The sequence below is a fragment of the Paramacrobiotus metropolitanus genome, unplaced genomic scaffold (assembly GCF_019649055.1).
Source record: "Paramacrobiotus metropolitanus isolate TYO unplaced genomic scaffold, Prichtersi_v1.0 Parri_scaffold0000075, whole genome shotgun sequence".
Taxonomy (NCBI): Eukaryota; Metazoa; Tardigrada; class Eutardigrada; order Parachela; family Macrobiotidae; genus Paramacrobiotus; species Paramacrobiotus metropolitanus.
The window spans coordinates 498088-521115 of record NW_026570295.1 but is presented as its reverse complement, the minus strand read 5'-3'; the positions used below and the strand labels follow the sequence as shown (position 1 = coordinate 521115).

At 43.4% G+C, this 23028-nt stretch overlaps 4 protein-coding genes and 1 non-coding gene across 5 annotated transcripts; 2 read left to right on the top strand and 3 right to left on the bottom strand.

Annotated features, from left to right (window-relative positions):
- Positions 1-3255: 3255 nt before the first annotated feature.
- On the top strand, positions 3256-6679 carry LOC129595201 (uncharacterized). Its single transcript, XM_055492131.1, has 3 exons — positions 3256-3570; positions 3996-4820; positions 5625-6679. The coding sequence occupies exons 1-3, from the start codon at positions 3492-3494 to the stop codon at positions 6521-6523; spliced, it is 1803 nt and encodes a 600-aa protein (XP_055348106.1). The 5' UTR covers positions 3256-3491; the 3' UTR covers positions 6524-6679.
- Positions 6680-8270: 1591 nt separating this feature from the next.
- On the top strand, positions 8271-9615 carry LOC129595258 (uncharacterized). Its single transcript, XM_055492196.1, has 4 exons — positions 8271-8437; positions 8489-8661; positions 8767-8946; positions 9022-9615. The coding sequence occupies exons 1-4, from the start codon at positions 8332-8334 to the stop codon at positions 9313-9315; spliced, it is 753 nt and encodes a 250-aa protein (XP_055348171.1). The 5' UTR covers positions 8271-8331; the 3' UTR covers positions 9316-9615.
- A 4816-nt stretch (positions 9616-14431) lies between these two features.
- On the bottom strand, positions 14432-17110 carry LOC129595250 (uncharacterized). Its single transcript, XM_055492188.1, has 7 exons — positions 16974-17110; positions 16688-16843; positions 15735-15994; positions 15578-15653; positions 15244-15456; positions 14799-15100; positions 14432-14709 (listed from the first exon to the last, which is right to left on the bottom strand). Exons 1-7 carry the CDS (start codon positions 17053-17055, stop codon positions 14545-14547), a joined length of 1254 nt encoding a protein of 417 aa, XP_055348163.1. The 5' UTR covers positions 17056-17110; the 3' UTR covers positions 14432-14544.
- A 522-nt stretch (positions 17111-17632) lies between these two features.
- On the bottom strand, positions 17633-17722 carry Trnan-guu (transfer RNA asparagine (anticodon GUU)). The gene is given in 2 exon segments: positions 17633-17668; positions 17685-17722. It is a non-coding gene; the product is annotated as a tRNA-Asn (tRNA).
- Positions 17723-18352: 630 nt separating this feature from the next.
- Positions 18353-22301, bottom strand: LOC129595157 (titin-like). The gene is made up of 3 exons (XM_055492074.1): positions 22110-22301; positions 19383-21496; positions 18353-18836 (listed from the first exon to the last, which is right to left on the bottom strand). The coding sequence occupies exons 1-3, from the start codon at positions 22215-22217 to the stop codon at positions 18668-18670; spliced, it is 2391 nt and encodes a 796-aa protein (XP_055348049.1). The 5' UTR covers positions 22218-22301; the 3' UTR covers positions 18353-18667.
- Positions 22302-23028: the final 727 nt, after the last annotated feature.

Genomic DNA, 23028 nt, shown 5'->3' with positions numbered 1-23028 from the left:
TATCGAGCGTCTCCTAGCGGTGGCCGTGCCCTTAAAGTATGGACAGATTGTCAGCCGCCGAAGAACCATCATGACCGTCGGCAGTATATTCTTGATGGGGATGGTATCGGCTTTGTTCACACTGTATGACTACTACTGGTTTTACTACAACGATGATCCACGATGTCCGGTACATGCCAGTCACAAACTGGTCATTTTTCGGTTAACCAGTTGTATACGGCAACTGTATTTATTGCAGCCGAATATTCTCAGTCACTTGGAGCCAATTAGCAAGATGCAATGGCACCAAGTTTATGAATACTTTGTGGTAAGCGAATCTGACAAATTTATAAAAGTTAAATTGTTGTACGTTGAACGAAAATAACCAGGAAGTATGATTACTCGTCATCTGCAGGATAAATAGCCGTGGCATCATTCAGAACTGCACGTTGAAACGTATTTGCAAATACGAATTTATAAGTAAGTATTTCTTTTGCAGGTTATTCATCCAATCACGAGGTTTATTGCAATTCTCGCCCTGAACTCGGCGGTCGCCGCACAAATGGTAATGCACCGCCGTTTTCGCGCTCTCCACGCCCGGACCAGTTCGTCCAGCAGCGATTCGGACAGCGCTAAAGAAGGCTACGTCATCCAGATGCTGCTGGTGGTCGCCGTATTCTACATTATTGCCCAGTCACCCACCTTCGTTGTAACCTCCTGAACATTCTCATCGGCCATACCTTCTGCTATCCACCGGTCTCCGACACGACACAAGCCTTCTTCATGCGCTTCACACCATGAACATAAACTATTCCTTCAATTTTCTGCTGTATTATGGTGTCAGCAGTGCCTTTCGCAAAGGATGCCGAGAGCTGTTCTGCCGACGGAAAGAGTTTGCCATACTGGATAAAAAATAAAGTGGTGGTGGGAAACAATCAGCTGAATCGAAAGAATGCAAGACATCAGCCTCAAAAGAAACTAACTACAGAGTCTCTAAATTGAAGCCTTGGAACAAGATGACGCAGTGCTACCGGCGGTGACCTTTAAAACGTTCCCGGTGCGTAAAGCGCGAAGATACGTAAGAAGTACAACGGAGTTTACTACAGTATATATATATGTTGTGACTGCTTGCTAGTTGTTCTGACCAGCTTGCCATGAGCGTACTCGTAGCATGACTGTATACTGTACTATCTGTACAGATGGATTTATCGGAAGTTGGAACTACTGCTTCCAAATGACTTCGATTTACTGACTCGTTCTTAAATTACGCGATAATTCAAACAGGGAATAAACTGAGCCAATGACAGGCATGGGTGCTTTCTCCATCCTGGTAGCTGCTTCAGTTGTTGCAGTGATGACCCTCCATTTTCCAACCAACATGGCTAGAAGCGCCGAACAAGCAATTCAAATGTGCCTTCCCACGTCGGGTCTACGGCAGCAGACGCAGGTGCAGCAGCGGTGGAAGCGGAAGAAAAGAAGTCCCGGCTTTATCTGTACCTATGCGGCAGATACATCTTCGCAGCGATAGCTTTTCAAATAATGGGGGACCGTCCGCTATCGCCATTATCAAAGCACTGAAGAAACGACTAGAGCAACACACAGGCGAAGCCCATTCTCCTGAAGTTTTACGCCAGAGATTGTCACTGGGGATACAGCGCGGCAACGCAGCATCGGTTATTGGAACGATGGAAGGAGCAGAAAAGTTTAATGAAATTTTGATGTTATAAAGAAATGTCGACGTTTGCAATTATTAGACAATATGTTGTACCGCGGGTGAAATAAATGTATTCAAATTGAAATGTTTCGCATTACATCGCTTCAACACCGCATTAATTTAAGCGGTTGCAACTACATTGAAACGTTGCAGTTACGGTCTTGAGAATAACGTTGTGCTACAGTTATTACCGAGAACCTTGCGAGTCTCGCTTAAACTTTTTACGAAAAAAAAACAGGAGCGATCTAGCAGCAGAGTCACACTGTCAAAAACTGCACAGCAAAACCGAACAATTTTTGAATTTTGCAGTTCGGCAGCGATTGCACTGCCCGCCGCATGCATGCTGCGGTTACGTCGATGCCATTTGGAGACATGTGGAGGCCAATGGCTACAGCAGTGCCCCCAAAATCAAACGAACTTATTGGGAAAAGGGCTATACTCGTACTGATTACTGCACTGCATTAAAGGACAGTTAGCTAGCTAAGTGAAGTTAAATTCGTGGCAAATTCCCTGTATTGTTTTGTTTCGCGTTGGCTCAGCCTACAGGCCTACTTCCTTTGTCATGCCTTGGGAACGCGTGTGACACTTGCCGCCGGCCGTGCACACTGCCCGATTACTTTGCGCATTCTGTTCTGATCCGTCGTGCTGACTAGCTGTTATTTTATCAGTCCGCTGATTTACCCCTCTTGTGGTCTTCTTTTACCACCCGCCCACACTACATGGTGGCCTTTGATGTAATTGCTTTCGCAACTGTTCTGTTACTCAATGCAATAAATGGGGGCAGTCGGGTGGAAGTGGGGATATCGGAAGCTCGAACCGGTGAGGTCATCACCTGCACCTTCGATTTCGCATATGCCGCCGCGCCGCCGACCCGTTCTACCCGCAAACGCCCAATTACTTCCGCTGTGTTTCGTACGGAATTTTCACAAGAATTTAAGTAGGTATATGCAGTTTGGAGCACTATGTAATGTATTCGTTCGGTTTTTGTTTTTGCAACCCCCTGTTGACCACGGCAGTTGAAAAAAATTGTTTATGCTTACTTTAATGTTACTGTACGGTGTCTTTAAACAAAAAAAGAAAATTTTCTGAATTTTTATCAGTTGACGGCGCCCTGGTCAGTATCCTTCAACGTCACGTTATCAAAATCCATTGCACTGGGAAATGAGGTAATAATAATGCTACTATGTGCAGTAACTTTCCAATAAAAAATGCTGGTTATATTACTTATACTTTATTAGGAACTCTCGAGCAGGAAGGTTTAACGTACCACTTCATTTCAGAAGAAAGCGTCAAGATGACAAGATCGGATCACATACAGTGCAACTGCAAAATGAATCACCCACCTCTTTAATTATGGTTACAGAAATATATATATGTAATTCGCCTGAAACACGGAATGCATCATCATTGAAAACCACATAACCAGTTTTGGGTTTTAAAACCTTTTTCATCGGAACGGTACGGCGAAATTATAGACAGCTGCACGTGAAAGTATGCAGTAAACATTAATACGAGTATGTGCCCGATGGTAAGGATCTTGCGATTCACACTTATGGGGCACATGCCAAGTGTTACGAAATTCAATATCCGCAAGTTAGTAAGCATTTCGCGGATAACATTTCGCCGGCAGGCGAGATCCGGGATCGTTTGCTACCTAGCAAGATTTCACCCATTACCATTAAAGAAAAATGTTATAGCCATAGCTTGGCAAAAGCTGTCCGTAATTATCAAGGAACTGCAAAAGGATTCGTGGTTATCAAATCTGCTGTTTTAAATCATATTCGTATGAACATCCAAAATGAAGAAACCGATATTAGCTGGAATGCACTTTATTGCTGCGGTGCAGTTATTTCGCTGTAGTTCTGCCAACGATGAAGGTAACGTTTAGCCATATTAATTACCCACTGTGATATTAATTACGGTTTCAATCCAGTTTTTAGAAGATATTTTGTTACGCTGCGCGAAAATTTTGTTCACAAATCATAAATAATTAACATTATCCATATAAAAAGCACTAGATGGTGGAATTGTATGCCCTAAAATACCGTCAATACACGCATCTTATTACGTCTTCCTTGGCGTACGCTGCAGCGACATTATAACTACTGTGCATACCTGGATGCTGGCTCATATGCGGGCGAAAAAGAGGGGTATATGCCCGATGCCCTCAGTCAACGCCAAAAACTAACTATTTCGGGTCGTTATCTGGACCCTTGAAGACGTTGCAAACTGCAAAACTAATTAAATTATTTCGCACACGCCGATCTAGTGACCACGTACACTTTACCGTTTGTCGTTGCAGCCCAAATGGACCCTTTTGAGTTCTCAGTGCCGTTTCCGCGGTTTTCCACGGAACCAATGACCCAGGATCAGTGCGCGCTACAATTCACTGCCAACTGCGGATATTTCACCGATAACTCCATCAATAACTGCACCCTTGACCAAGGTTTAAATATAATGTGTAAGCCTGAGGTCAACGCAAAAGAGCTCCTACAGTTAGCCACAGCCTTGTCTAAACCACCGATTAAAGCGGTCGCAATCAGTTTGGAAGACGGTGCTTACATCAGCTTTGCTAACCTTTCTCCTGTACGCAAGCAAACAGTTATCTTTGGCTTGAATAACTGCATCACACCACGCTCAACAAAGAAGTTGGCGCAATTACGTATGCCGAATCTGTTACACTTCATAGTGGCACAATGCAGAAACTTGGACGTGCGACGAGCGGATTTCTGGCAATCCAGCAAACTCAGACTGATTGAATTTTGGAATACAACCTTGCAGTTTCTGGAAGTGGATACATTCACTGATCTTCCGGCGTTGCGATTGTTATCCTTAGAAAGTGCTTTCCATGAAATGGGGGTTTTTGATGATCGAGTCCGACAATACCTGGCGCGACTGCATTGCGGTTGCGAGTACGAATGGTTCCGAGACTGGTGGCAGGTGAACGGACTATTGCGTCAGGCTGCGGAGGGAGAAGTATATCGAACCACTGACGGTGCATGGGAGAACGGCGTTTTTGTTAAAGAGAGCGTTTTCTTGCCGGTTGACTGCGCCACGAATCCGTTCCACACTGGATTCAACACTATGGACAACTCGCAACCGATTTTTTCAGCCAATGAGGAGCGATGTAAGTCACGGTAAAAATCTAACTAATGGCATTTCAGAAGGTTAAATAAATTTCCTGTATGTCGCGACGGTGTAACAAGTAGTTTAGCATCAACCTGCTGGAAGCCAGCTAACGAAATAGTCGCTGAAACAATAAACTTGATAATAACAAAGGACAATACCGTTGCTACCGAGCATTAGCCGGGCCCGGAACTACGGGTAATAATCCAGATTCACGTGGTACTTGTACATCTTGTACTAGAACGTACGTAGTACGTACACTACTTAAAACCAGAATGATGACTAATGTGCGGTTTGATAGACCGTTTGGGAAAGCCACGCGTAAGCTGGCAAAACCTGCGCAAATATAGCCTGGCAGGAACGTGGGCACTTCACAGCATATAAAAATGTCCGAGTACAGTACCACAAGTGAGCTGACAAAATTTACGACGATCGGTTTTGCCGGTTACAAACGTGGGATGATGCTCCATTTCACTGCTACAGGCAGTGAGGTGATTGAGTTATGGAAGAATGCGCAAACGGGCAAAGCTTTCAGTTGATTTTTTTTGAAATTATGGGAAAAAGCGATATTCGCATAAAAGAATCATGAGATGATGAGAGGAACCGTTAGTCCCCGCGGAGGCGCAACGAATGTCATTCCCTCTTTTTCAAATGTTTTTCGTCTCACCCAAAACTGCAAAAACCGAACAACATTATATATATATATATATATATATATATATATATATATATATATATATATATATATATATATATATATATATATATATATTAATTAATTATAAGTTGACTCACTTGTTTTCAGATCCAGAAAAATGGAACCCCGGATGCAAAAATAGCAGCGGCGACCCGGAAAAATTCCCTGTAATGGGAACCGTAAAGGGCACTATTGAAGAGTGCCATTTACGATTCTCTTTGGGCTGCCTGCCGCTCAATGCTGCAGTCTACGGTTGCCAATCTTGGTATGATGGCGTTGCAGGAGTGGACGTGGGCTGTGAAACTCCCGAGGGAATGGCAGAGCATGCGCGACTGACGGCGGCAGGGTCGACAAAGTTTTACTCCCGACCCATCGATATCTGGATTTCTGGGGATGCTGCATCTCACCTTACCGCTGTGGATTTGCAGTCAATTCGAAATCAGGTTGTAAGTTTCGGAATCTTTGGATGTGTGAGCGTCCGGTCGACGTACATGTTATATGAATTTGACTTCTTCAATGCGCTAGAGCATATCTTGCAAGACTGCACGGAGCTCGACGTCCGGAGGAAAGATTACCAACGATCCAAAAAACTGCGAAGCATTGTTTATACTAATGTTACAATTCGTACGTTAGAGAGAGACGCATTTAGCGATCTACCTGATCTGCGGATTGTGGCGTTGGAGAAAGGCATACAGAAACACCGTGATGCACAATTTCGCTGGGTACCGACACCAGTTTTCGAGCAAAGCCACCTAGACTATCTGTTCCGACTGCACTGCGGATGTGACTTTGCCTGGTTTCGCCGCTGGTGGAAAGAGAACACTGCCTTGTTGCGTGACCACGTTCAAACCTTTGAGGTCTACGCTTTCCAGTTTAGTTGGGCAAACAGCGAAATGTTTAGAGAAGACCTTTTTCTGCCGATTGACTGCGCTGTTGGAATCCCCAATGGATCCGCATCTGTAAATTTTAATCAAACAGAATACTCGATAAATGATACTGAGTGTTGAAAAAACATACTTATACGGCAGACTGGGAGCCTTGTGTGCCCATTTCTTTAGTGCTCTGATATGATCACCTGTCTCAGTATCGGTAGTGCGAACCTTTCTGTATTTTATTTAGTGGTTACATGGTTTCGTTGAAGCCATAAGCGAAGGCAGTTTCAATAAAATATGGAACAAGTTACGCAAAGCTTCTGAATTGTCCTTGTTTCCTTGTATACAGACTGTACTCGTGCCGATTTCTGCACATAAGGCCCTGCGTCGTTAAATGAGTGAACTTAGGTATCACAACCGACTCAGCGAATACGACTACTCGAGTAGGAAGTGATAAATTTATGATGGGTCATACCTTTATCGTTTTCGTGATGCAGTCTGATTTTTTGCGATTAGTGTAAAGAACGCATACATTTTGCGGTTTCCCGTATGTGCACTCATGGCTTGCACGTATATCGGAATGCTATTAGTCTCATTTCAAGCGCAATGGACGGTCACTACCCATGCAAGGTGGTGATGATACTTATTATCATGGTGATTGTGGGGTTTTGGTACTTAGCTTGCACTTGTATCGTGATACGTATTAAAGTACAGTTCATTATTCTACTGAGCAGAAAAGCTGAGCTTTACAAGAAATAACATTGTAAATACTACATGACATGCTGTACCAAATTAAGACTTTTTGTGTAATCACTGTGTATGAGCGTTTTAGTAACTTTTGTTTAAATTTTATCGCGAATTGTTTCATTTTTAAGTCAATTCCTATTGTACACATTTTTGTGCTTCCAAGATTTTATTAAAACACAAATGTTTAACGAATCCCTTACTTAAATATGTGTGTACAGATGTGGTGGTACACTGCACTAGAGTAGTTCTTCCTTAGTTTATTCACTTCATTGCATAAAATGTAGAGGCATCTGTGAGCAATATAGTGTTCCGGAAGTACACAGGAAGTAGACTGTACCTGTACAACTGCGCTAACTGTGAAAATAAACAGTACAGCTGTGCTAATTGCGGAAATAAACGGTCCGTACAGTGGCATCGGAAGAAGTGTATTCGAATGTTAACTAGTGCTTTAGAAAACTCTAAAAATAAAAATATTTTTTATTTCCGGCAGCAAACAAAGTGTCTATTGTCTAATTCTGAACTAATGAATTTTGAATTTTCTTAAGAAACTTTCATTTTTTTAAACCGAAAAAATGGTAGGATACTTTTACAAAAAAATTTTATTTTTGGAGCACCTTTTTTACTTTATAAAACACAAAATCTTTTCTTACTTTGCTATGTCGTGAATGCAGCACGCCGCAGTATATGTATATTCCTGTTATATCGGACTTGAAACACATACCGCTTTATACATATAGTGATACAATACCCTGTTCCCTGTTATGCGGTCCTGAAGTGTTTTGATAAATGCGATTGGAATAATACGAGTACCTCTGCGTCAGTGCTTTTTCGTGAATTTTCACTGAATACCGATCACAGTTTGCTGCGCAAGCTACCGGATACTTTTAGTTAGGCTAGGTTATCAGCAGTAATTCAAGATCCTCCCAGGGACGATTGCGGGAAATCTGTTCTGAAAGGCTTAAAATCTGTTGAGTTTTGCATGGTTAGTGCGTTACCAGCCCAGCCAAATACTGGAATTTTTTCGAGTGTGCAAGATATTTTACAGGAACCACCTGAGAACAACCGCTTAGGCAGACAAAAAAATGGAATAAAAACAAGCTTCTCACGACTAAAAAGAAACAAGGTATGCTAGCAACTTTAGTCCTGAGTTAAATTTTTAACTAATTGTAGTACAGTTAGGTAGTTCTCTGTTGATAATGATGGGACGTCTGACCGATGTATTTGCGCTTATAGTTCTGTTCAGTGCAAATATTGCGGCAGCGACGGCTTTTGATACCACAACGTCAACCCCAATTACTACAAGTAAGACAACTGATCATTTTCTTTCACATTTTTATGTAGCAATTTTTGCAGCTCACGGTGTAAGCGGCGTCTGTATCGACGGATTGCCGTGCAAAGGACCAGATGACTGCGGGAGCCCCCTGTACTGCCAGTGCACCCATCCGCCCATGGTAACTAGCATTAACAATACGGGGAAATGTTCACCCGTGACGCAATCAGCGAAACCAGTAACAGCAGCAACAACGGTAAGTGCAGACTGTGCAGTCACCTTATTCCGGCATAAAGCTCAAAATAATTTCCTCGGCTCTCTTTATTTCGTTAGTCAAATGTTTTCGCTTTCTCCTTATTAGTATCGCATTCAAATCCCCGTTCCCAGCTCGCAGAATTCGGTTTCTGGTGACATCGGCCTGTCAGGGAATCAGACTTCTCCTTTGACCGCAGTTGCCGCCCCGAAGAAACCCAACCAAAATGCTCCCAACCAAAGCCTGTCTATGACAACGAGTGCAGAATCAATAACTGCGGTTTCGACGGTAAGTCACCGTTGTAACTCCTTTATCGACACTTGCTGCGCCTGGAAGTCATGTGTGTTTGCATCTCCCTATTAGTTTCGTTTTCCAAGTGCCGACAAGCTGCCCGGTTCACCGAATTCAGAGCAAAATGTCAAATCTCCTTCCGGAAACCAGGCTTCTTCACCAAACAAATCTCCCATCGCAAAAACTTCCAACCAGAATGCCAATGCTCCTTCTGTTAGCTCTCTGGTCGCTGGGAGTAGCGGTAAACCATCCGTTCAGCAAAAGGATACTCAACAAACTTCCAACAAAAAGCTTGGTCAGTTCCAAAAGCAAACTAATAATGCACCCGGTCCCTCGTCTACCCGCCAAAGACCTCAAAGCCACTGACGGCTAACCACTGAGACCGGCAAATACGACTGCGCAGGATTACTATTTTATTGCTTTCATATACGTACCATGCAAGTATGTTCAATTAGCTGCTAGAATTTACAATCGGCCTTTTCCTTGTTCAATCAACTAACCTTAGGTTTGCTGTAAAACGCGTTTGAAAAACTAGTTTTGTCCTGATCTGTACACTCGTTTTTGATTGCTGACTAAATTAAGCTTTATTAAGGAATATCTATACTTCTGTAGTGGTACGATACATGCTGTAACATGAGCACCATTACTGCACATCGTTGTGTCCCAGTTACCGGAGTTCGTTTTATGATTTTATCATATAATATATGTATTTGTACGTTATTATGAAAAACACCTCTTATTCATTAATATCTTCGGGCTTCTCGCCTTTTCCGAATGCCAAGAAACCTAGCTTTTAAATGAAACAATAGCTTTATTTACTAGCTTACAATTAAGCAATTTCGTATTTCCGGTCAAAGAAGGGGAAAATTTGACAACCGATAAAATTACCAGAGATTGAAGCTAGTTATTTTGACGTACAGTACACCAGTGACCGCTTGATCAGCGAAGGCGCGGTACATATGTAGTACGTACAACACGAAAGCATGCCTTCAACCTGCAAGTTCCTGGTTATCCGTTGCTTCTTTCTAATTCTAGAAACAGAATTACTTATACAGTTGAAAACCCTATGAGAACTGTGTGAAAGCCAGTCTTCCACAACCATTACAGCCATTGCAGTAAAACAGTAAGTGAGACTGTGTATACGACTTTCCAAACATCCTCAGGCTAGTATACTAGATCGAACTATGGTACGGAAACACCGCAGACGACTTCCGGTCAACGAACATGTGAAGTGGCCGCGGCACAATTGAATCGTAAAATTAACACCCAACTCCATATTATTTTTGCAGATTTTGACTTTAATGCTTGCTTTGCAACTCACCTTAAACTGAATTTAAAGCGCACAGTATTCGGTCACAGACATTTGCTAACCGATCCTCGAAATCATGGATTACAGTGACCTTGCGTACGATTTTAAAGAAAACTATACCTCCACCAAGGAGGTTTTTCAAGTCAACTTTTCAACATGCGATGAATTCTTGCGCATTGCACAGGCGTTCAACTTGTCACCGGACCAAATCATCGCCTCGAATCAGGATCTGCAGGTGGACTCTTGCAACCGCACCGCGTCAAACATGACCAGTGTGAATGCACACCCGGTGAAATACCTGGTTTTTGTCATGTATCCCATTTTGTTGGCACTGTGCACAGTAGGAAATATTCTAAACATTATTATCATGCGCCGGGAACATGCGTCGCGGCGCAATAAGAAATCCTCCGCTGATGTCTATCTGATTGCCTTAGCCGTTGCGGACATGGGAGTCATGTAAGTGAAATGAGCGTTGTTTCATAGGACTGTTTTGATTAATATGCAAGGGAAATTTAATAGTTTTTTTAAAATTTAAATTTTAAGCCTACTGAAAGTAATAAATTTTTCGAAATCCAGCAGCTAGCCCGGGCACCAAATAAACCGCAAAGTCGCAACCTTGAAAAGCGCAAAACACCACTAGTGGCAACGTTCGATGCGGCAGTCGTGCGACGGTTCATGCACGAAGGCAAGAGACAATACTGTTAGAGTGTTAGTGCACTTGTGTGGCTTAGCTCAAGGTCGTCAAAAATTCTGCACAGCTAGTTATGCCATCGCTAACCACAATGCAGCAGAACTTGACCAGTTACTAAATCAGCGTTTCACCAAAAAGGTAAATTTCAGTAAGGTGCATCAAAATCAAATCATCTGAGTATGGACTACTTTTTTGTTACTACATACAGTAAGAATTGTTTTCTTAACTGAAACTGCGGTGACAGAGAAGTAATGTACCATTAAAAACTTTTATGTGTACTAATTATGGTTTATAAATATTTAGTACACCTCACTCGTTACCGGTGAGATTCACGGCGTACCGGTGCCGAACAGAATCATCCATCCAGAAATTATGTTCTTTTGAAAACTACCACTGGAAAACCAGAAATTTTCTTGTTTACTGTTGGAATAAGTTGAAAATCCCGTGATTACGAACAACTAGCACAGTACATACCGTGCACACTATTAATAAAGTAAACCAAAACTTCGTTTAGCGCAGTACAATAGACTGCAACCTTATCGTATGCCATTTTACCACGCGACCCTGTCATATTACTGTGCAGGTGGGGGCAATTGTTTCTTCAACTGGGTGATGTCCTGGCCGGAACCGGCGGTTCACAGCTCATCCCATCATTTATCCAAAGTGCTGCTGGGGCTTCGACATTCGTCACGGAATCATTCCTTAATACTTCTGACTGGTAAGCACAGAAACAACATGGGTAGTGGAAACGCAGTAAATGTACATTTACTATGCACCTCGATCAAGTGCACCACATGCAGCCCCGATCGCTATCTTCCAGTGTAGAACATCCCGTTCACCCAGTCGAACAATGGCAGCGTTTAAACAGCGTATTTGACTCTTTCCGTAAATCGGACTCGTTGGTGCAACTTGATCGAGGGGCTGCAGTAAGTACTTGACACTGTCCCAAGGGGACTCCGACGAATTTTATTTCTATAAATTCTATTTTATTAAATATTATTCTATATTATATTATTCTATAAATTTTATTTTCTATTTTATTTCTATTTATTTCTATAAATTATGATAAGCGATTAGTAGCAAATTTCGTGATCCGGTCTACAATACGCCGAATGCATCAGACAGATGAGGTCCGTTATTGCTACACCGTGAATTCACTGCGTTTTCAGTCAATGCATCCAAGCAGTCACTTCTGCAGAGTGAAGCAAAGGTGCTAGAACCACGAATGGCGCACCTGCAAAACGCTGCAGTCCAGTTAGCGGCGCTGTTAGAGCCCGGGGTCGCCGGTCCGCCTAGGACCGGCTATGAGAATTAATTTCTGTGCACTGTGATACAGTATACGATACAACCCAAGACCCAAGTACGATACAATATCCATGGAATAAGCGGGTCGCCATTAATCCTACCCGCACGCAGCCATACTATAAGACCGGCGATTTGTGGTGTAAGTAATAAGGGAGTCAGAGTCAGACTTTGAGTAGTCAGAGTCAGTGTTTGAGCGGTCAGAGTCTGAGTCAGACCTTGAGCGCAGGCCAACTAATAAGTGTTAGTTGATGTTTGTGGTGCTATGATTTTATGGATATATAACAACTCAAAGGTGACGCTTAACCCAATCGACCTTAACCACGATGACCTTTATATAAACTCATTCAACCTAATAGTGCAACAACATCAAGGCTAAGAAGATATTCCAGAAACCACTTTCCAGTCAAGATATTCCAGAGCTGCTATCCATGCAAGATGATACTAAATCAGTCATCAGAAGTTCTTCTCCCTCGAGCATTCAACAGTGATTTTTTGATACATAACATGAAAGATGAAAGAACACTCCTTAAACTCACTGACAAGATAGAAACCAGACAGACAGGTTTATTCATAGATTGTTTTTTGAGAGATTGAAATCCGCTTTACACACTTATAATTGGTTAACACTTCCAGGCCACTTCCTTGAACTTCCTCTACTCACTTTCCATAGGATAATCCCCACACTTTTGCTGTCTACCGCCTTTCCATTGTGTCCTTATACAGTTCAATACGAGAATGATTCATACACACTGTTCCTTTCTCACCGCATCACATTATGACTGTCCATACAAACAGTACTTCAACCAGCCATACTCGTAACAGTGGGATGCATATAAAGTTGTAAACGTAGCTATTACACCAGTGATTGTAAGACTTATAGAAACGCTCGCTTTCTAGGTTGCTGATTGGCTTCAGTATTGAGCGTCTCCTAGCCGTGGCCGTGCCCTTAAAATATGGACAGATTGTCAGCCGCCGAAGAACCATTATGACCGTCTGCAGCATTTTCTTGATGGGGAAGGTGTCGGCTTTGTTCACATTGTACGACTACTACTGGTTCTACTATAACGATGATCCACGATGTCCGGTACATGCCTCAAGTTGGCCATCTTTTGGTTAACCAGCTTTATACCGTAACTGCATGTTTTGCAGCCGAATATTCTCAGTCACTTGGAGCCGGTTAGCAAGATGCAATGGCACCAAGTGTACGAGTACTTTGTGGTAAGCGAATCTGACAAATTTTTATCAGGTGAACTACGTTGAACGAAGAAAACTAGGAAGAGCATGCTTACTCGTCGTCTGCAGGAAAACGATCAATGGCATCGCTTAGGTACGAACGTATTTTCAAATCACTCTATTTATAGATTATTCACCCAATCGCGAGTTTTATGACAATTCTGGCGTTGAACTCGGCGGTCGCGGCGCACATGCTCATCCAGCGGCGGTTTCGCGCTCTGCACGCCCGGACCAGTTCGTCCAGCAGTGACTCGGACAGCGCCAGAGACGGCTACGCCATCCAGATGCTGCTGGTAGTCGCTGTATTCTACATTATTGCCCAGTCCCCGACCTTCGTGTGGAACCTCCTGAACATTCTCATCGGCCATCCGTTCTGTTATCCACCGGTCTCCGACACGACACAAGCCTTCTTCATGCGCTTCACATCGCTGACCATGAATATCAATTATTCGTTCAATTTTCTGCTGTATTACGGTGTCAGCAGTGCCTTTCGGAAAGGATGCCGGGAGCTGTTCTGCCGACGGAAAGAGTTTGCCATACTGGATAGAACAAAAGTGTTGGTGGGGAACAATCAACTGAATCGAAAGAATGCAAAGCACCAACCCCAGAAGAAACCTAGTACGGAGCCACCAAATTAAAGCTTTGGAAAGGGTGACGCAATGCTGCCGGCGGGGACCTTTGTTGGTTTCCGCTTTGCGTAAAGCGTGAAGATACGTATGTATTAAAACGGAGTTTATCATGTTGTGATTGCTTGTTATGGCCTGATTGCCATGAGCGTACTCGTAGCATGACTGTACACTGTATAAAGTACAGACAGATTGATCGGAAACTGGAACTACTGCCTCCAAAATGACTTTGGTTTGCTAATTCATTCTTGTATTACGAGATGATTCAAAGCGTCGAACAAGTAATTGAATCTGCAACGCTCTGACGCATCGCTTTAACACGGTTGTGCATACTTCAAAGGAAACGGTTAAAATTACATTTGACACTTCCTTGAGAATTACGTTATGCTACAGTTATTGCCGAGAACCTTGCAATTCTCCGATTAAAGATTTTACGAGAAAGTGACGTGATCTAGCAGCACAATCACACTAATGAGCATTGTCAAAAACTGCACTACAACCGATGTCGCCGAATTTGGAGTCTCGATCTCATCCTGGAGTACAACATCGTCAATCCCGCAGAAGATGTAATAGTTGGCTGCGCAGATGAAGCGAAGCTGTAAAATCAATCTTCTGTTTCAAAAAACTCCCATTCACGATAAACCGCTTTAATTCTTTTTGCTGAAAGTGCAGCAACACCACATACCGAAATCGTTCCCGTATCGTTAATGAGCACCGTGGTGCGCTTCCACTTGCGCTTCTGATAATCAGTCTCGATGGGGGCCGACCAGATGACCTTATGACTGCTGTTCCTCATGGTAATATTGTGGACATTCTCGTCTAAGCGGTCCAGCAGCAGTTCGAATACGGAACCGGCATAGTTTTCGCCGCGTTTTGTGTAATAGAAGGACAGGTTGCGGGGTCGCTGGTTGTGGATCGGCTCGGAGATGATGTAAGAGCGAACGATCTCGTTGCTTTCCACTCCACGAAATTCAAGAAAGTATGGATCTAAAAACGTATATGAAGCATCTACAGTATATGAAGGTAAACACAACCTTTCGCTTTGAGGAAAAAGGTCGTAAAATTAGCACCAAAGAATGCAATAAAGGCGTTAACAAAAGGATCACAATTTCACTGCAAAAGTTCCTTACCTGAAGAATTCCTTGGCGCCTCGACGGACAAGAACGGACTACCGGCTTCTTTCGTTCGCCGCCAGGAAACATCCGAATCCGCGCTGTACGCCCATCCACATTCATCCAAGGCGAAACTACATGAAACATCTTTGTCCAAGTCCACTGCGACTTGTGTGCGTCGTTGCTTCGATTCTTTCGTAGTTGAAGGTTCAGTTGAATTCATAACATAACCTGAGCGAAAACAATCTAATAATTATGATCATGTGGCAAATCGTAGTTCTCAAACCTGGAGATTTGATTGTCAGCTAGAGAGAAACCAGGGAAAATTGTGTAGGAAAATGACACGGTTTACCCGGCAGAATTCTGACGTTAATATTGGCAATGGCGGCAATCTGGCGATCGAAGCCAACACGAAAGCGGAAGAGCAGCTGCAGAAAAGCACCATAATACTTTCAGATTTCCCATTCGGCTCAACAGTCAATAGATATTGTATAATTAGCGGTAGATACCCTAATGTTAATAGCGGGTGGTATTATGACACTCTGCCGGGTCCACTTGAAACTCGACACCGTCGACCAGATCATCTGGGTATCGGTCTCTTTCACCGTGCGCAGAAACAACTGTGCTTGGTGGATGCGCGACCCGAAGTCCGAACGGGTCTGTACTACGGCAAAGGTCAGGTTTGCCGGGTCGGTGTGGGTGAACTCGGGGGACTCCAGTTCCGCCCACGATTCACTCGTAGAGATAGCGTAAGCCATCCAATCAGTTCCTGCATTCACGAAAAGAAATCAGCGTAAAGTCGATTTTCGGCTTGGATCGTCTTGTAAGTACTTCTACGTAATTTTACGGTTTGCGGTAGTTGAATACCTAATCAAAATTATATGTTGCTGGCAAGCTGAGGAGCGCGTACGAATAAGCACTTGAAAACGCCGGAAAAGGCAAAATAAGCCCGCAAGTTAATTTTATACCGTAACAATATTATTACCAGGAGACAGATACTGGGAAATGCGATAACAGCAGTATGGACGCTTGCTAAAAATCTAACAACAAAAATTACGACTAATACAAAAACGAGGGCAGCAAAACGTGGGTGCAAACGATTGCCAACAAGCCATAAACGGAATATTTTAGCAATGGTTAGTGAACTAAGAATTAGAAAAATTGTCCCCATCAACTACCCAGTAGACGGACTTTGGCAATGTTCATAAAAAATCTTAATTATAGCTGAGATGACATATAGCAAATCGTTTTTTGTCGAAAACAAAAAATACCATTTTTGATGTTTTTAAAAAGTTCGAAAAAAATTCATCACAATAATTAACTTACACAATTTTTAAAATTGTGGTCAGTGATTAGTATCTTATAGTCGTATCGTTACGCACGGCATAATAAATATTTTATCGACGCGCGCCCTAGGACGCACCGACGCAGTAATTAAAAGTACCGTGTGAGTAATAATTACCGTTCGGTGGTCGAATACCGTTGATAGCGCCATCTGACGTGTTGGATCGTCTCCACGTGCTGTTAACAATGTAAGGTTTCCATCCACAAAAATCCCGCTCAAATACACAGTCAAGGTTGTCATCCTCGAGTGCTACCGGGACTGTCGTAGCCGATACTACACATTAAACCCATAGAAGACATCAACACGAAATTTTACTGCCTTATTTATAAAGAAAGTGAATATTCAACAAGATTCTCAGATCGGTAGTTTCGGACCAAAATACACTTGAATTATTAATTTTTACCGTATGGTGTGATGATACACAACAGCCCGGCGGTTAACACCAATCCAGTTAATCCAGCGAAACGTGTCGTATTAATGGACATAATAGTTATTGTATCGAAATATTGTTACGCGATGATTTTCACTTGAAGTGTCGTCGATGCAGCTGTGCTTTAAAGGCTTGAAATATGAATTTACAAATATTCGGTATTCCTCTTGAGTCTCCACTGGAATGTGCTAATCCAGTCAACAGTGAGCCACTTGAACGCGCAGCCGGCATACATTATACGCACGTGGTGATCCGCGCCGGAAAATGACCAGACCAGCAAGACTACGCTAGACAACATATAAACTGCGGTAATAGCCAAATGGTACCCGGATGGCATATTACGCGGCTGTATAAACAAACCCTTGAAATATTCACAAATTGACGGAAACAGCGGTATTTATGAAATTATGGTCAGCGGTGGTCGTAGACGCGTAGTCACTGGTCAGGATATTTTTGGACTCTGTACCGCACATTAAGTATATATCACGCGCACGATAGGACTTCTTTCTTGTATAAATCCGTTTAAAAATTTATTTTTGTTACTTTCTGGTTATATCGTAGTTGTGTTGCGTTTGTATATAGCGTAAACTAGTAAAAAAACCTTTGGCATAAAGGAAAAAAGCAAAAAATTCCGCTCCTGGGTGGATTCGAACCACCAACCTTTCGGTATCCATTAAATTTTCTTAACAGCCGAACGCGCTAACCGGTTGCGCCACAAGAGCTTGTTCATATTAGTCATAAATTATCTGCGCATCGATCAGTCGCACTACGCGCTCATACGGATTCATGCTACTGCACTTATACCGGTATAGTAGTGTGTACGCATACAGGAGGTTTCGGTTGAAGAATTATTATCAGATAATATTGACTTAATACTAAATGCCATTTGTCAGCTATAATTGATGCGCTGTATGGTGGACTAAAATCACAGGATATAATTATTAAATATCTACCAGCCAGTTTTCAAATCGAAGCAGGATAAACCCCGGTATAAATAATAAATTTTCTTAACTACTTAAACGGAAGGCGCAGCTTGTTTTCAACGATTCGCGATTACTACTAATATTACAACGGCTAATTGATATATCTCACTAAACCTGGTAAAAAATTCGAAATTGGACATTATTAGAAATTTAAGGGATTTGAAAAATCAAATTGTAAAAAAGCCAATCAACGGCGGGTTTATTTTCTGATAATTAGCTCCCATGAATTAAACTTTCCTAGTAAAGCATTGTCTCACTGGAAAGTACTCGTAATAAAGCACTATATGTTTCAGTTATCTATCCAAATACAACTTTTCGAACCGCTTTGAGAGAGTTTGTACTCAAAACCTGGTAGGAAAATTAATATGACCATCCGTAACTGTTTTAATAGAAACCATCATTCTTATCATTAATACAAGGAACTGAGCAACAAATAACATAACCAAAATAATAAACAAGCAACCTTCTGGTAAACACGGACGGCGGATTCGCCGTAGAGGACACCGACAAATCGGCCGTTTCGCCCATTGCATAATTACAGATACGAAGTACACAGACGCGGCGCAGTCATGAGCATGCCGGCATTGACCCACTTCTACTTCCGCAACATCACCACCGTGATCATTGATCAGGTAAGCGAACACAAAAAAACAGCATGATGTGTGCTTGTCAAGTGAGAAAGCATTAGTCTCTCGATTTGGCGTACTTCGGATCGGACTTGAGGCATTTTTCATGGTAATAACTCTCGCATCGTTCACCCATCAGCGGGTTGTCCGATAAACAGCAGTCAACGGCTTGGGCCAGACGATGGCCAACTTTGTCACGCCGGTCACGCAGATACGCCACGACGTAACTGTAAAGAAATGAAATTTGTACATAATAATTATTTTACACATCTCCGCAGCGCATTAACCTTCCTCATTTAATTACATCAAATTATATATGAGAAAGCCTTCCTTAAAGTAGTCGCTTCGACTCGGTTTAAAATTCGTTAAAAAAATTAAGGAATTTATTCTCAGCTCTTTAATAGCGAAAATAATTCCGAAGGTTTTTACAAGTATATATTTTTTGCTGGATTGGCTGGGTGCTTTGGAATTTATTTTATCTGCTTAGAAGAGAATGTGGCTGTTAGCTGCGCCCCATTACATATTGCTGAAAAACCTGACACCGTCATAAGTTTATTTTAGTTAAGTCTGTCCTTTGTAATTTGTAACTAAAATTATGTATTTATGTATAGTACACAGCATATTTTATAATTATATAAAATAGTAATTTTTTAAAATTAAACAGTTTTCAACGATTACAATAAAGAAGCGTTCGAAATACTTAGATCAGAAATTCAAAAAAATGATAATGCGTATAATTTACTGTGTTACTACTGCCCAGTTTAAATACTTACCTTAAAAGTTTGGCGCCATTCCTGGCGACGGACGTCTCGAACAAATTACTGGCCCGGGCCGTCTGACAAAAATCCCACTCATGGCACTCCGTGGTACTGCCATTCAGTGACCTCAAATACGTAAACCAGTTCTCCTGATGCGCCACGGCCAACTCCCGCAGACTATGATTGACCACCTCCTTTCGCACATCATTATCATCATCACTCGGCAACCGTCCCGCCATTCCCATGGGCAGCGGGAATCCCGACGGCGGCGGCATCATCATGGGAGGCTGACCCACCGGGATCATCTGCCCATTGACCATGGCCGACGGAACCGGTACCTCCTCGTACTGATCGTAATCATCGGCGTCCTCCGCCGGCACCGCCACCGGTACCAACCGCCCGTGGACCATGGCCGAGGGAATCGGGATATTCTGCACCGGGGGCTGCATCCCGTTGGGAATACCCACCGGGAGGATGCGGCCGTTGATCATAGCCGAAGGAACCGGCACAGGCATCTCCGGCGACTGTCCCATGTCCTCGGGAACAGCCACCGGGACGATGTTCCCGTTGATCATGGCGGAGGGGATGGGGATGTTCTCGGAGGGTTGCGCGATGTCTTCGGGGATTGCCACCGGGACAATGTGTCCGTTAACCATGGCGGAGGGGATAGGGATGGTCTCCATCTCGGGTTTTGTGAGTTCCTCGGGAAGGGCCACCGGGACAACCTTTCCATTAACCAGGGCGGATGGAACGGGGACAATTTCCATATCCGGTTTGGTGAGTTCTTCCGGGAGCGCTACAGGGACGATTCGTCCGTTGACAAAGGCCGAGGGAACCGGGACGGCGTCGTAGTCAGGTTTGGCCATATCCTCTGGGATCGCCACGGGAACGACCTTCCCGTTAACTATGGCGGAGGGGATGGGCACGGTTTCGATGTCCGCTTTATTCAGCTCCTCGGGAATAGCAACAGGTACGATTTTTCCATTGACCATTGCGGAAGGCACCGGGACGGTCTCCACTTCCGGTTTGGCCAGTTCCTCGGGAATGGCAACCGGGACAATCTTTCCGTTAACTACGGCCGACGGAACCGGGATGGTTTCCACCTTCGGCTGGGTCAGTTCCTCAGGAAGAGCAACAGGAACGATCTTCCCGTTGACCATAGCCGACGGAACCGGGATGTTCTCCACTTCCGGTTTGGTCAGTTCCTCAGGAAAAGCAACCGGGATGATTTTCCCGTTGACCATTGCGGAAGGCACCGGTACCGTCTGCACTTTGGGTTGCATCAAGTCCTCCGGAAGAGCCACCGGGACGATCTTCCCGTTGACCATCGCCGAAGGAATCGGGATATTTTCAACCGGCGGTTTCGGTATAACATTGGCCAGTTCTTCGGGTAACGCTACGGGAACAATCTTCCCGTTGACCATCGCGGAGGGCACCGGGACATACTCGATCTTCGGGGCGGTCTTAGTGTCATTCTTGACCTCCCGCTTACTGCGCATCGTTCCAAACAGGGAATTCGGGAGATTCTCCGCCCGTTCCACCAATTTTTGCGCACCATTCTGGAAGGCCGCCGTCTTCTCGTTGATCCGGGACACCGGGGTCCTTCCCAGGTTCTTCAATCCCGAGAAGAACTCCGTGATCCCCAGGAGGATCGCCGTCAGGTCGTCGGTAAAGGGCGTGTTCTTCATGGACACCATGGCTTCCTTGCCGAGATTGTTGAACTTCTTCATTGCCTTCACCGACACCGACTGGCGTTTGCGGCGTCCGTGACCTTTGACCTTCTTCTTCCGCTCTTCGATGCGCCGGAAGACGTCGGGTCCCGGCCGGGTCATCCGCGGGGCCTGCAGGCCGTTGGAGGAGCCGAGGGGGTTGCGGGGCCCGTCGGCGATGGCCTGCTTGATGTTCTTGGGCATAGCCGGGCCGCCCATCGCTTGAGACACGCGGTCCACCACGTTGGTGAAGCCGCTGAACATGTTGCTCAGCATGCTGCCGCCGCCGCCGAACATGCTTCCGCCACCGCCACCCCCGCCGAATAAGGATGCAAAGTTGCCGAAACCGGAACCGCGGGCTTCCCGAGCATTCGGGTAGTTCTGGATGGCTGGGAGGGGGTTGAGCAGGGCCGCGGTTAACTGAAACATTAGAATGTGCACACGTGCAAATACACGATATAAAGTACGTAATAAACAATATAATTCGTATAATTATATGTACCTACGTGGGTTCTACTGATTAAGCAGAATTACATAATTCGTATCACGGTATCCGTTAGATATACATACAGTACAATTCGCGTTAATTCATTCCAGATTAATTGTGTGGAACTTTTTAAGAACCTTTAGTATAATGAGGTTTCGAGCCGGCAGCAAATTTTTAAATTTAGAACGTGCTCGGCCAGTCGTCCGTAACCTGACTTATTTTTAACAATTGTATTTGTTGTGTGTTCCTACTTAAATAAGTTTGAGTTTTTTTATTAATTTTAAGTTTTAATTCATACTTAATTAAGTTTGATGATTAAATAAATTATTATTAACTATTATAGCAAAAAATACCAAACTTTGACCAAATCAATTCTGACGCGACCGAGCGATGATAACAGGATCTTATACAGCAAAATTATTTCATTCGCGATCGTACGCACATAGTTACCTTATAGAGGCGTTCCGTTATAATTTAGCTACAGGATGTCGCGCTTCCGTTAACTCCGTAGCATTGTATTTTACGCTTGTAATGTTTCGAACTTACGGCGTCAACTTTGTCATCCCGGGCGGCTTCGATTCCCTCCGCATCGGGATTTATTCCCACGGTATACGTAATTCCCAGCGCAAAAATAATAAACCGTACCGGCCACATTGTCAATGTAAACAGTGTCACGATCTGACCGGAATCGTTAATCCACGCAAAATGGTCAGCGCGTACAAAGCGGAAGTGTTGTCGCCGTGCTTTATAGGCATATATACAGAATGTAAAGATGAACTGCCATCTTCTTCGCCTCGAGGCACAAGAGCGATCTTTGTGATTCTTTGTACGTATTAATAGCGTGAAGTGAAAGCGAGAGGACTGGTTTGATCACACGCTGTAGATGATTAAGAAGATGCGCCAGGTTCAACGTACACCACAAAGGGTGAAGCGCCGCGACACGTACATCATAGCTATACAATGCATTTGCATTATTTTTAATACATTCATCGTTTTATTAAATTCCTTTTTTTAATTGTTCTTTCATTTTCATTCATCGTTTTTAATAAATTCGTTGTTTTTCATTCGTTTGATGAAAAATGTAAATACTAACCTGGAGGGCTATCGAGTACAATGCATATATGCAAATCTCCTAATTATAAAAAAAAGCACAAGGAAAACTACGAGAATAAAAAAAACTGAACCCATTCAAATCCGAACATTATAAACGTAATATGGTATTCTTGACACTTTTGCATACCACCTATTATGCAGTATCTATATATTACGTGCTGATCGTTATTTTCGCTTTTCGGGTTCGTTTTTGAAAGTCGTTTTCTCTAAATTTTCTTCAGGAAGAAACTTGAGCCATATATAACTGGCTATTTAGGTAAAGTGTAAACAAATAGCTTCAAAAAGCAAGTTAAGGGTAACTACTCGGTAGTTTACGACTAACCTTCGCAACATATTATTATTGCGCTAAGTA